This window comes from Balaenoptera ricei, chromosome 10 (assembly GCF_028023285.1).
Source record: "Balaenoptera ricei isolate mBalRic1 chromosome 10, mBalRic1.hap2, whole genome shotgun sequence".
NCBI lineage: Eukaryota > Metazoa > Chordata > Mammalia > Artiodactyla > Balaenopteridae > Balaenoptera > Balaenoptera ricei.
The window spans coordinates 48,335,088-48,347,983 of NC_082648.1; the positions used below are offsets into that span (position 1 = coordinate 48,335,088).

Below are 12,896 nucleotides of genomic sequence, written 5' to 3' on the forward strand. Positions count from 1 at the left end.
TTCTTTATGGAATCATTCAATCAGTTATTCTCTTTCTTGGCAGTATCTTTAACTACCAGTTTTTTTTCTCTTATACTAACAAACATCACTAAGTCTGTTCTCCTTACTGAGAAACTCTTAACATTTTTCTTTCACTTGCCATTCTCCTCTGGCTACTGACCTCTTTTCCTTTACAGCCAAACTTCTTGAAAGAATTGTCTTCACTTGCTGCATCCACTTCATCCCTGTTTCTTCAACTCACTACAGACGATTTACATTAAGGTCTTCAATGCCGTCTTTGTTGCTAAGATTTTAGTAACAGAATTATATCATATACATGTGAAAAAGCAGGACATAAAATGGTTTTCCCCAAATATACTCAACTGCAAAAAATATTTATGCAGAGAAAATAACTTATATGTAATACATGAAAATTTTAAGTTACTTCTGGATGACTGCTGAGTTTTATTTTCTTCTTTTAAAAAATATCCTCAGGGGCTTCCCTGGTGGCACAGTGGTTAAGAATCCGCCTGACAATGCAGGGGACACGGGTTCGAGCCCTGGTCCGGGAAGATCCCACATGCCACGGAGCAACTAAGCCCGTGTGCCACAACTACTGAGCCTGCGCTCTAGAGCCCGCGAGCCACAACTACTGAGCCCGTGAGCCACAACTACTGAAGCCTGCGCACCTAGAGCCCGTGCTCCACAACAAGAGAAGCCACCACAATGAGAAGCCCGCTCACCGCAATGAGTAGCCCCCACTTGCCACAACTAGAGAAAGCCTGTGCACAGCAACAAAGACCCAACAAAGCCAAAAAAAAAAAAAAAAATATATATATATATATATATATATATATATATATATATATATATATATATCTCCTCAGGACTTCCCTGGTGGTCCAGCGGTTAAGACTGCGCTCCCAGTGCAGGGGGCCGGGGTTTGATCCCTGGTCAGGGAACTAGATCCCGCATGCCGCAACTGAAGATCCCTCATGGGGCAACGAAGATGCCATGTGCTGCAACTAAGACCCCGCACAGCCAAAAAAAAAAAAAGGCCTCAATTTAATTAATTAATTAGTTTATTTATTTATTTCAGTGGTTACCCTTGTTTATTTCATTTTAGTTCACATTCCTTCAGACTAGTTAACAAAGGTAGTTTACGTTTATCCAACAAATATCTGTTGAGAACCAAATGAGCCAGAGCATCAATGCAATTGAGATAAATATAAAATATGCCCTGCCCACAAGGAGGTCTCCAAAGTTGGAAGAACAGATGTCACTAAATGAATCATAATTACTATGATAAATATGCAAAAGTTCATAAAGAAGAGCATATTCTATCTTGAATGGGAGGTGGACAAAAGTCCCAGGGAAGGACTGTAAAGGACATAATACCTAAATGAGGATTTGAACAAAGAAAATTAAGGCGAGGAAGAGCGTTTTTACCATTTGCAAGAGGAGAAGACTTGAAAAAGCATAGTACTGCAGAAATTAAAAGTTAGCTGGAACGTAAATTTGGGAGTTTAGCATGGAGAGGGAGGAGGGTGGTAATTAATGTCCCTTTGTGGCCAGAATTACACTGTGATCACTGTTACAAGTGATTAATCCCACACACTCTAGTTTCTGTTCTTTACATGGAAAAAAAATATTCACATTGTTTATTTTCCTAACGGAATTCAAAAATTCCTTTTGGGGAAAGTAACATTTTTCTTCATCTAAAATCCTTATGCCCTTACCATATCTCAAGGGGCAGTCTACAATTTTAGTGTGAATTTTAAGTTCTCAATTTGTGGCCCCATAAAATGTCCTCAAACAAGAATTTACGTTGATATTAGAACACATTACAGTGTTAATTAGAAATTCTCAACTTACATTTTCTGAGAGGAGGCAGAAAAGTAAAGAAATGACAGTCAGGAGCCTCTGAGCTACTTCATTTGGCCGAAAAGGCTGAAAGAAGAAGGGGGCGTGACCCAGAGCCCCAGATCAGGCGCTCCCGCCTGGGGCACGACTAGATAACCTGACAGGACAACTGTCTCCTGAAAGGGCTCTTCTTCCCTCTTCGCTCATCCCAAATGGCCTCGGAGCGTCTCAGACTGTCCAGCTAACGGCGCCAAACCACGGATAACCGCCAAGCGCCTCCGGTTGCCCCGGTAACAGCCAGCCACACCAACGCGGCTCCCTTAAATCTTCCCAGAATGCTGCGTGCCTGCTCCCATTCACTTCCGGGTTCGGAGGGCTGACTCCTGCTGCAAGTAGGTGTGTATGTTGGTGGGTTGCATTTCCCAGCGGTGTGGGATTACTGGGCCAAGTGTGGCGTATTCCCGCGGAGAGTGGTGGAAACTGTTTTGTTCTTTCCCTGTATTCAAAATGACTGGATCAGTAAGGAAAGGCTATACTCTCCCCCAAGTTTTGGTGGCCCTGGAGAAGTGGATTTATTAGTTGCGGAAAAGCAAAGCTAAAAAGCACTTAAAGTTATATGCAACTTCATTTGTTGCTGTGATTTATTTAAGCAGCTTCAAACAACTTACTATAAAACAACTATTTTTGCTTTAGAGAATGAAGGCAAGCACACACAGGTGCAAACAAAACAAAACTCCCAAATTTCATCTGTTGCTCGTGTGCCTGATGCGCAGTGAGCCCAAACCAAAACGTGGGAGTTTGGAGCAGAGAAAGGTATATTGAAGGCCCAGCAAGGAGAAGGGACGGAGCTCCTGCTCAAAATACCCTGAACTCCCGGAAGGGTTTCAGCAAAGCATTTTTAAAAGCCAGGTGAGGGAGGCTGGTTGCAGGGTATGTGATTAGGTCCTGCACAATTCTCTGGTTGGTGTTGAGATAATAGGGCGGTTAACATTATCAATCCTTAGGGGCCTATAGGGTCTGGGGGCTCATGCTCATCAAGTAGTTAATTTCTTCCATTTGGTGGTGGTTTTAGCATGTGTAACTCAGGAAGTGTGCATCAGATACTATTATCTAGGTATTTCAGAGGAGCTACAGCGAGGATATGGGGGAGGGGGTCCGTCCTGGGAAGGCCCCATAACGTCCTGCTCGGTTACACATCCAGACCCTCTCTGTGCATATAATAAATTTCAAGCTGTAATTACGTTGTACATGCTATTTTGTAACCTAAAAAGCTTTTATGAACATATTTCATTTAAAAAACAACATGGTTGTTATGTTTTCCATTGCACTTTTTGTTAAAACAGTTTCTATCCTTTTTGTTAATTAGTACTGCAATGGAGAAATGAAAATCCTTATAGCTAAATCTTTGCCCATGTTCTCATTTCTTTGTGGTGATTATTTTTCTTTTTTTACCTTAGTAATTTGTATTTGCACTTCCCTATCTCTCCCCTAATGCCGTCCCATTCCACTCCTATGTCTTTATAGTATAAATGGATGAAGTTAACACATATGCCATCCAAAGGCTACTCAATTTTTTTAAAGTATACCTTTCTGATTATAAAGGTAATACATGCTTATTGTAGAACATTAGGAAAATTTGGAAAAATGTAATAAAAATATTCTGATACCTAGACAACTACTGATCATATTTTGTTGTACAATTTTCTAGTTTTCTCTCTGTTGCCTTCAGCAATGAACATTGAAAAAATGTTTGCTAATTTGGTGCGGGGAAATGACAGCTTTTAATTTGCATTTTTTTGCTTATTCATATAGCTGAATAGTATTTCAAATGTTTACCGTCTGTGGTCCATTTCTGGCCCCATCTTTTCTATCTAGCCTTCCCTGAGAATTCCAGACTAATTACACTAACTTGAAATGGTCTAGTTTTCCATATGTGTATATTTTAGTCCCCTAACTAGATTAAGAGCTAGTTTTGTGGTCCTGGATTATTCAGTTTTGCTGAGCCCACTTTCTTTATCTGAAAAATATAGTGATAACAATATTTATTTTGCAGGGTTGTGGTAGGGATTAGAAATAATGTATTGCAGGTGAGCTCAATAAAAAGTAGCGCTTTTTTGTTACAGCTTTAGTAGTCTATGTACATAGAAGGTGTTCATAATATTATATTTCAAAAGAGTGAATAATCCTAGCATCTCACTCAATTTAGATATTTATTGAGCACCTATGACACACAGGTACTGTTCATAATCCTCAACGTCTCTTGAACCTTTATGATTTAGATACATTTCTTACATAAATCATATGCTCCTCTCAACCTTAGAAATTCTCTTATTATCCTGTTTCTGCTGCCATGCCTGGCCCATCATAGCAGGTACTGAATAAATGTGTGAGCTGAACTGAGTAAATTTAGTGGGAAAAGAGAAACACAAATTATTTAAAACCTGTCAGGCAGTGATGAAGCCATAATAGGTACGAAGTACTTTGTACATTGGGAGATCAGGAGAGATTAATTTTGATTAAGGTATCTGGGAAGGCCCTGTGGATTAGGTAGATTTGATCAGGACCTGGATCATAAGGACTGAGGATGGGGGCTTAAAGATGGAAGTATGAGTTAAGGCTTGGAGTTAAAGTAAAAAGGTTGTGTTTTGTTATGTTGATGAAAAAATTAATCAATAGTCGATCTAAGAAAGAAATGGAAAAGTTTATTTGACCGAACCTGAGGATTATAACCTGGGAGACAGTCTTTCAGAAAGCTGTGAGCACTGTTCCACCCACTAGAAGTCACAGCAGTTAAAGAAGTTTTTGAGACAAAGTGTTGTACGTCAAATGAATTATTGACAGAAGGAAGGTTATCTCCCAAGGAGTTATGGAGTAGTGGGTCATCCTGACCCTATACAAGATTAAGAAGGAATATCTTCTAAGAAGGTCTGGTTAATGCAGATGCACAGTAGTACACTCTAAGGGGGAGGGAGGAGGCCCAAACTGCCAGAGAAAAATTTTGTTTAAATTTTTCTTGTCTTGCCATAAAATATGAATTTTATTTCATCAATTATCAGAGAGTTATTTGCGGTGGCGAAAGAGTAGGGTGGGCGAATGGGCCTAGAAGAGGCAGAAGAAAAGTAGTTGGGTCTTGTATTTTGAGGGTTTTGACCAGTCATTATAATTGCAGCTTTCAAACGTTTCTGAAAAACAGTGCTTTTAATACGGCTTGGGGCGTCAAGAGAGAGGTGGACCAGAGGCTGCAATTAGCCTGCTGGTGGACAAAGCAGGGAGTGCGAAGATGGCAGAAACCTTCAGAGGGAGAAGGGTACTTAATGGCCAGTACTGGTCAGGAGGTAAGGAAGGAGTGTGCACGAGTAAGCAGGGCTGCGGAACAAGGCTTATGGGGACGGCACGAGCACGCTGAGCGGCAAAGGCCGAGCCCACATCAGGCGGGTTGTAGTCTGCGAGGGTACTCGCCAACCCCAGCTCAGCCAGCAGGCGCTTGGCCCCGCCCCTTGCCCGCCTAACAGCCGTCGCCCCGCCCCGTTACCGTCTTCCCGCCCCGCGCCTGTGGCCCAGCGCTCCTTTGGTCTCCGGGCTTGTGGACCCCTGCGGCCGTCGCCCGGCTGGCGCCAGGTCGGCTCGGCGGAGGGAGGGCCTGGGCGGTGGGTAGGCGGGAGGGAGGTTCCCTTTCCCTGTCTCCCCCCACCCCCCCCCCCCGGGCCGCCTGAGGCGGGAGGAAGCAGCGGCAAAGTCCGTGGGCGGCATGGCAGGCGCTCCGGGTGAACGCGGCCCGGGCCCCGCTGCGGGGGAGCAGCTGCAGCAGCAACACGTCGGGTGCCAAGTCTTCCCGGAGCGGCTGGCTCAGGGGAAGCCACAGCAAGGGTTCCTCTCCAGCGTCTTCACCAACAACCAGAAGTGCCAGCTTATGCTCTTGCAGACGTTGGAGACAAGTAGGAGCCGTGAGCCTGGGGGCTGGGCGTCTGCGGAGGTTGCGGTGGGGGGTGTCTGAGACCCGGCGGGCAGGGAGGGGCCTTGGTTCCGCTCCGCTAGGGGGCTCTGCGTTCAGCCCAGGTGTGTCGGGGGCGGGGTTCAGGCACCAGGTGCAGAGTTAAGGCAGATTCTTGTGGGGGCGGGTGTGGGAGTCTGAGCCTCAGTTTCCATCAGAGGAAGCGCTGAGGCCCCTTTCAGCACTCCTTTTGCTTGCGGCATAAATGAGGAGTTGGGTTAGGAGTTTGCCCTTTCCGTCACGCGCACTGGTCTGACAGATCCTTTGATATTTTAGGTAAATTATGCAGTAATATGAGGAATTGAGAGTCCAGGTGAAGCAGAGTTTTAAAGAGCCATGTTAATTAAGGCATACCTGCTGAAACTGCACAACTCAGATGGGATTTGAACCCCGCCAAAACTCAGCTTGGGACTTGAACCCGCAGGCTGGGACTCGAACCCACTGTCTTTTAATTGAAATTGCACTCCTGGTCTCAGGACTTAATGAAGCTCAGGTTCTTTATGTCTCACTGCAGAAGGAATTCGGCGAGAGGCAAAGTGATAGGTAAGAAGTAGATTTATTGAGAGAGGTACACACTCCATAGACAGAGTGTGGGCCATCTCAGAGGGGGAGAGGCCTTGGGAGATACACATTCCATAGACAGAGTGCAGTCTGTCTCAGAAGGTGAGAGCGGCCAGGAAATATGAGGTGGTTAGTTTTTATGGGCTGGGTAATTTCATAGGCTAATGAGTGGGAGGATTATTCCAACTATTTTGGAGAAGGGGTGGGGATTTCCAGGATTTGGGCCACTGCCCACTTTTTGGCCTTTTATAGTTAGCCTTGGAACTGTCATGGTGCCCGTGGGTGTGTCATGTAGCATATGCTAATGTATTACAATGAACGTATAATGAGGTTCAAGATCTACTGAGTGTTGAATCTTCTGCCATCTTGGGCCTAATCGGTTCTAACCAGGTTTTAACCAGTTTATGTCGTGTCCACAACAGCTATGTCATTCTGTAAGGGTTGTGCCCTGCCCTCTTCCCTCCTGTTAAAAACAAGTTGTGCAGTCCTACCCTTTGATGGAAAGAGTTCTTAACCTTCATACATGGGTGGACTTCAGAGTGTAGAAATTCCTGACATGGACTACGAAACCGTGTGTGTATGCCCCTAAGTGCGTTTTTCTGGGGAGAGAGTTCATAGCTCCATGATATTCTCAGAGAGGCCCACGATCCCAAAAAGGTTAAGAACCACTGTTGTGGGTTAAATAGGGACACCATCTGCTGACCAATTTTTCTCTAATCCCAGGGACATTGCACTAGAGATTTCTTAACTTTTTTACATTGCCATCTAAAGTTTACTTTAGATACATTTAGAAAATCAAAGACTTAAACTTATTGTTCCAAAGTAAGGTTACTGTTTCACAGCTGGCCAGTCACAGTTCAAAAGTCAACCACCCAATTATTTTCCAGCCTTCTTGAGATTACCTGCATCTAGGGAATCAAGGGAGGAGGAGAGGGAGTAGAGGAAATGATGACATTGTATTTACTTTGCAAATATGTATTGAATGCCTCCTAGGTTCTGGTTTGGGCAAATACAGAGAGGAGTTGGGACCCTGCCTTTAAGATGTTTCAAAGTGGAATGCAGTGGAAAGAACATAGGCTGCAGAAGTAGACATGGGTTCAAATTTTGATCCCTTTCCTTATTACGTATGGAAGAGTGATTTAACTCTCTGATCCTCTCTATCTTTATCTGAGAAAAAAAAAAGGGAGTGGGGGAGGGATAAAAATATCCCTTTTAGGGTTGTTGTGAGGAATAGATTTTATGAGTGTAAAGTGCCAGCATATCAGGAGCTGAATAAAGAAAAGGTAGCTGTTCTTACAGTGGCAGAGCCAAAAAGTGGAGCAAGAGTTGATATAGGTAGGATATGAGGAGGGCGAGGTGCTGAACTTGAGACCCAGTAGGAATTAACCCGCCTCAGCCTTCCAAGGGGAAGGCTGCTGGGAGAACCTGTTGGTGGTATTAAAGCATCAACTTGAAGCTTTAAAATCCTATGCCTGGGGCGAGTGTGATGGGAGAAATCAGGCCTCAAGGGCGACCTTTGTTTTCTTTTTCTCCAAAGCAAATCCATTCTAAATACTGCAGGTCATTTTTGAAGTACCAAACCAATGTGCTCCCAGAAATTTTTTTTTTTTAAAGAGGACTGTAGGCTTTTGAATCCATTTCAACTTTGTAAAACTCTTAGTTGCTTGAATAATAATGCATTTAGTATGGTGCCTGATATACACTAAATAATACTTATTGTTAGTAATAATTGTTTTATTGTTAACACTCTTAAGAGGGGTCAGGTTAGTAAAGCAGTAACCTATACCTAACTTTCTCATCCCACACTACTTTTACTCACCTGTTTTTGCTTTCAGCACTTAAAAACCTTGATTTCTTTCTCTCTCTCTCTTTTTTTTTTTTTGCTTATGTCACGTAATTTGCTGTGCATTTATACTCTCAGACAGGACATCTATGCGAAAAGTTGATATTAGAGGCACTTGGGTTCATAATACTTTGCTGTAATTTTAGCAGGCTTATAGATTCTTTTTTTTTTTTATAAATAACAACTTTTATTTGTATTTTTCTCCTCTTGCTTTTTTTTTAAACATCTTTATTGGATTTTAATTGCTTTACAGTGTTGTGTTAGTTTCTGCTGTATAACAAAGTGAATCAGCTATATGCATACGTATATCCCCATATCCCCTCCGTCTTGTGTCTGCCTCCCACCCTCCTTATCCCACCCCTCTAGGTGGCCGCAAAGCACTGAGCTGGTCTCCCTGTGCTGTGCAGCTGCTTCCCACTAGCTATCTATTTTATGTTTGGTAGTGTATATATGTCAATGCTACTCTCACTATATCCCAGCTTACCCTTCCCCCTCCCCATGTCCTCAAGTCCATTCTCTACGTCTGTGTCTTTATTCCTGTCCTGCTCCTAGGTTCCACTTTTTTTTTTTAGATTCCATATATATGTGTTAGCATATGGTATTTGTTTTTCTCCTTCTGACTTACTTCACTCTGTATGACAGACTCTAGGTCCATCCACCTCACTACAAATAACTCAGTTTCATTTCTTTTTATGGCTGAGTAATATTCCATTGTATATATGTGCCACATCTTCTTTATCCATTCATCTGTCGATGGACACTTAGGTTGCTTCCATGTCCTGACTATTGTAAATAGTGCTGCAATGAACATTGTGGTACATGACTCTTTTTGAAGTATGGTTTTCTCAGGGTATATGCCCAGGAGTGGGATTGCTGGGTCATATGGTAGTTCTATTTTTGGTTTTTTAAGGAACCTCCATACTGTTCTCCATAGTGGCTGTATCAATTTACATTCCCACCAGCAGTGCAAGAGGGTTGCCTTTTCTCCACACCCTCTCCAGCATTTATTGTTTGTAGATTTTTTGATGATGCCATTCTGGCCAGTGTGAGGTGTTACCTCATTGTAGTTTTGATTTGCATTTCTCTAATGATTAGTGATGTTGAGCATCCTTTCATGTGTTTGTTGGCAATCTGTATATCTTCTTTGGAGAAGCGTCTATTTAGGTCTTCTGCCCATTTATGTATTGGGTTGTTTGTTTTTTGATAATTGAGCTTCATGAGCTGCTTGTGTATTTTGGAGATTAATCCTTTGTCCATTGCTTCCTTTGCAAATATTTTCTCCCATTCTGAGGGTTGTCTTTTCGTCTTGTTTATGGTTTCCTTTGCTGTGCAAAAGCTTTTCAGTTTCATTAGGTCCCATTTGTTTATTTTTGTTTTTATTTCCATTTCTCTAGGAGGTGGGTCAAAAAGGATCTTGATGTGATTTATGTCATGGAGTGTTCTGCCTATGTTTTCCTCTAAGAGTTTTATAGTGTCCGGCCTTACATTTAGGTCTTTAATCCATTTTGAGTTTATTTTTGTATATGGTGTTAGGAAGTGTTCTAATTTCATTCTTTTACATGTAGCTGTCCAGTTTTCCCAGCACCACTTATTGAAGAGGCTGTCTTTTCTCCATTGTATATTCTTGCCTCCTTTATCAAAGATAAGGTGACCATATGTGCGTGGGTTTATCTCTGAGCTTTCTGTCCTGTTCCTTTGATCTATATTTCTGTTTTTGTGCCAGTACCATACTGACTTGATTACTGTAGCTTTGTAGTATAGTCTGAAGTCAGGGAGCCTGATTCCTCCAGCTGTTTTTCTTTCTCAAGATTGCTTTGGCTATTCGGGGTCTTTTGTGTTTCCATACAAATTGTGCATTTTCTTTGGTTCTAGATCTGTGAAAAATGCCATTGGTAGTTTGATAGGGATTGCATTGAATCTGTAGATTGCTTTGGGTAGTATAGTCATTTTCACAATGTTGATTCTTCCAATCCAAGAACATGGTATATCTCTCCATCTATTTGTATCATCTTTAATTTCTTTCATCAGTGTCTTATCGTTTTCTGCATACAGGTCTTTTGTCTCCTTACGTAGGTTTATTCCTAAGTATTTTATTCTTTTAGTTGCAGTGGTAAATGGGAGTGTTTCCTTAATTTCTTATTCAGATTTCTCATCATTAGTGTACAGGAATGCAAGAGATTTCTGTGCATTAATTTTGTACCCTGTTACTTTACCAGATTTGTTGATTAGGTCTAGTAGTTTTCTGGTAGTATCTTTAGGATTCTCTATGTATAGTATCATGTCATCTGCAAACAGATGACTTCTTTTCTGATTTGGATTCGTTTTATTTCTTTTTCTTCTCTGACTGCTGTGGCTAAAACTTCTAAAACTATGTTGTATAATAGTGGTGAGAGTGGGCAACCTTGTCTTGTTCCTGATCTTAGAGGAAATGATTTCAGTTTTTCACCATTGAGAATGATGTTGGCTGTGGGTTTGTCATATAGCCTTTATTATGTTGACGTAGGTTCCCTCTGTGCCTACTTTCTGGAGAGTTTTTATCATAAATGGGTGTTGAATTTTGTCGAAAGCTTTTTCTGCATCTATTGAGATTATCATATGGTTTTTATCCTTCAGTTTGTTAGTATGGTGTATCACATTGATTGATTTGCATATATTGAAGAATCCTTGCATTCCTGGGATAAACCCCACTTGATCATGGTGTATGATCCTTTTAATGTGCTGTTGGATTCTGTTTGCTAGTATTTTGTTGAGGATTTTTGCATCTATGTACTTCAGAGATATTGGCCTGTAGTTTTCTTTTTTTGTGACATCTTTGTCTGGTTTTGGTATCAGGGTGGTGGTGGACTCTTAGAATGAGTTTGGGAGTGTTCCTCCCTCTGCTATATTTTGGAAGAGTTTGAGAAGGATTAGGTGTTAGCTCTTCTCTAAGTGTTTGATAGAATTCGCCAGTGAAGCCATCTGGTCCTGAGCTTTTGTTTGTTGGAAGATTTTTAATCACAGTTTCAATTTCAGTGCTTGTGATTGGTCTTTTTATATTTTCTATTTCTTCCTGGTTCAGTCTCAGAAGATTGTGCTCTTCTAAGAATTTGTCCATTTCTTCCAGGTTGTCCATTTTATTGGCATATAGTTGCTTGTAGTAATCTCTCATGATCCTTTGTATGTCTGCAGTGTCAGTTGTTACTTCTCCTTTTTCATTTCTAATTCTGTTGATTTGAGTCTTCTCCCTTTTTTTCTTGATGAGTCTGGCTAATGGTTTATCAATTTTGTTTATCTTCTCAAAGAACCAGCTTTTAGTTTTATTGATCTTTGCTATTGTTTCCTTCATTTCTTTTTCATTTATTTCTGATCTGATCTTTATGATTTCTTTCCTTCTGCTAACTTTGGGGTTTTTTTGTTGTTGTTGTTCTTCTTTCTCTAATTGCTTTAGGTGTAAGTTTAGATTGTTTATTTGAGATTTTTCTTGTTTCTTGAGCTAGGCTTGTATTGCTATAAACTTCCCTCTTAGAACTGCTTTTGCTGCATTCCATAGGTTTTGGATCGCCGTGTTTTCGTTGTAATTTGTCTCTAGGTATTTTTTGATTTCCTCTTTGATTTCTTCAGTGATCTCTTGGTTATTTAGTAATGTAGTGTTTAGCCTCCATGTGTTTGTGGTTTTTTTACGTTTTTTTTCCTGTAATTGTTGATTTCTAATCTCATAGCGCCGTGGTCGGAAAAGATGCTTGATATGATTTCAGTTTTCTTCAATTTACCAAGGCTTGATTTGTGACCCAAGATGTGATCTATCCTGGAGAATGTTCTGTGTGCACTTGAGAAGAAAGTGTAATCTGCTGTTTTTGGATGGAATGTCCTATAAATATCAATTAAATCTATCTGGTGTATTGTGTCATTTAAAGCTTGTGTTTCCTTATTAATTTTCTGTTTGAATGATCTCTCCATTGGTGTAAGTGAGGTGTTAAAGTCCCCCACTATTATTGTATTACTGTTGATTTGCTCTTTTATAGCTGTTAGCAGTTGGCTTATGTATTGAGGTGCTCCTATGTTGGATGCATATATATTTATAATTCTTTTATCTTCTTCTTGGATTGATCCCTTTGATCATTATGTAGTGTCCTTCCTTGTCTCTTGTAATAGTCTTTATTTTAAAGTCTATTTTATCTCCTATGAATATTGCTACTCCAGCTTTCTTTTGATTTCCATTTGCATGGAATATCTTTTTCCATCCCCTCACCTTCAGTCTGTATGTGTCCCTAGGTCTGAAGTGGGTCTCTTGTAGACAGCATATGTACAGGTCTTGTTTTTGTATCCATTCAGCCAGTCTGTGTCTTTTGGTTGGGGCATTTAACCATTTACATTTAAGGTAATTATCGATATGTATGTTCCTATTAACATTTTCTTAAATGTTTTGGGTTTGTTATTGTAGGTCTTTTTCTTCTCTTGTGTTTCCTGCCTAGAGAAGTTCCTTTAGCATTTGTAGCTGGTTTGGTGGTGCTTAATTCTCTTAACTTTTGCTTATCTGTAAAGGTTTTAATTTCTCCATTGAATCTGAATGAGATGCTTGTTGGGTAGAGTAATCTTGGTTGTAGGTTTTTCCCTTTCAGCACTTTAAATATGCCCTGCCACTCCCTTGTGGTTTGCAGAGTTTCTGCTGAAAAATCAGCT

General features: G+C 41.0%; 1 protein-coding gene across 6 annotated transcripts in view; it reads left to right on the top strand.

The window, feature by feature from the left end:
* The window catches only part of ATP23 (ATP23 metallopeptidase and ATP synthase assembly factor homolog), an 87,549-nt gene that overhangs the window by 60,329 nt on the left and 14,324 nt on the right, over positions 1 to 12,896 (top strand). The window contains exon 1 of one of the 6 annotated variants that reach the window (XM_059936362.1): positions 2,053 to 2,238. The exons of 1 other annotated variant lie outside the window; for it this stretch is intronic. Coding sequence is in view for 4 of the 5 variants with exons in the window: in XM_059936360.1 (XP_059792343.1) it covers positions 5,591 to 5,786 (196 nt within the window). In the remaining variant the exon portion in view is untranslated. Of the gene's footprint in view, positions 1 to 2,052; positions 2,239 to 5,037; positions 5,178 to 5,476; positions 5,787 to 12,896 lie in introns of those variants that run through there. 4 more of the 6 variants (XM_059936359.1, XM_059936360.1, XM_059936357.1 and 1 more) reach the window with 4 other exon arrangements.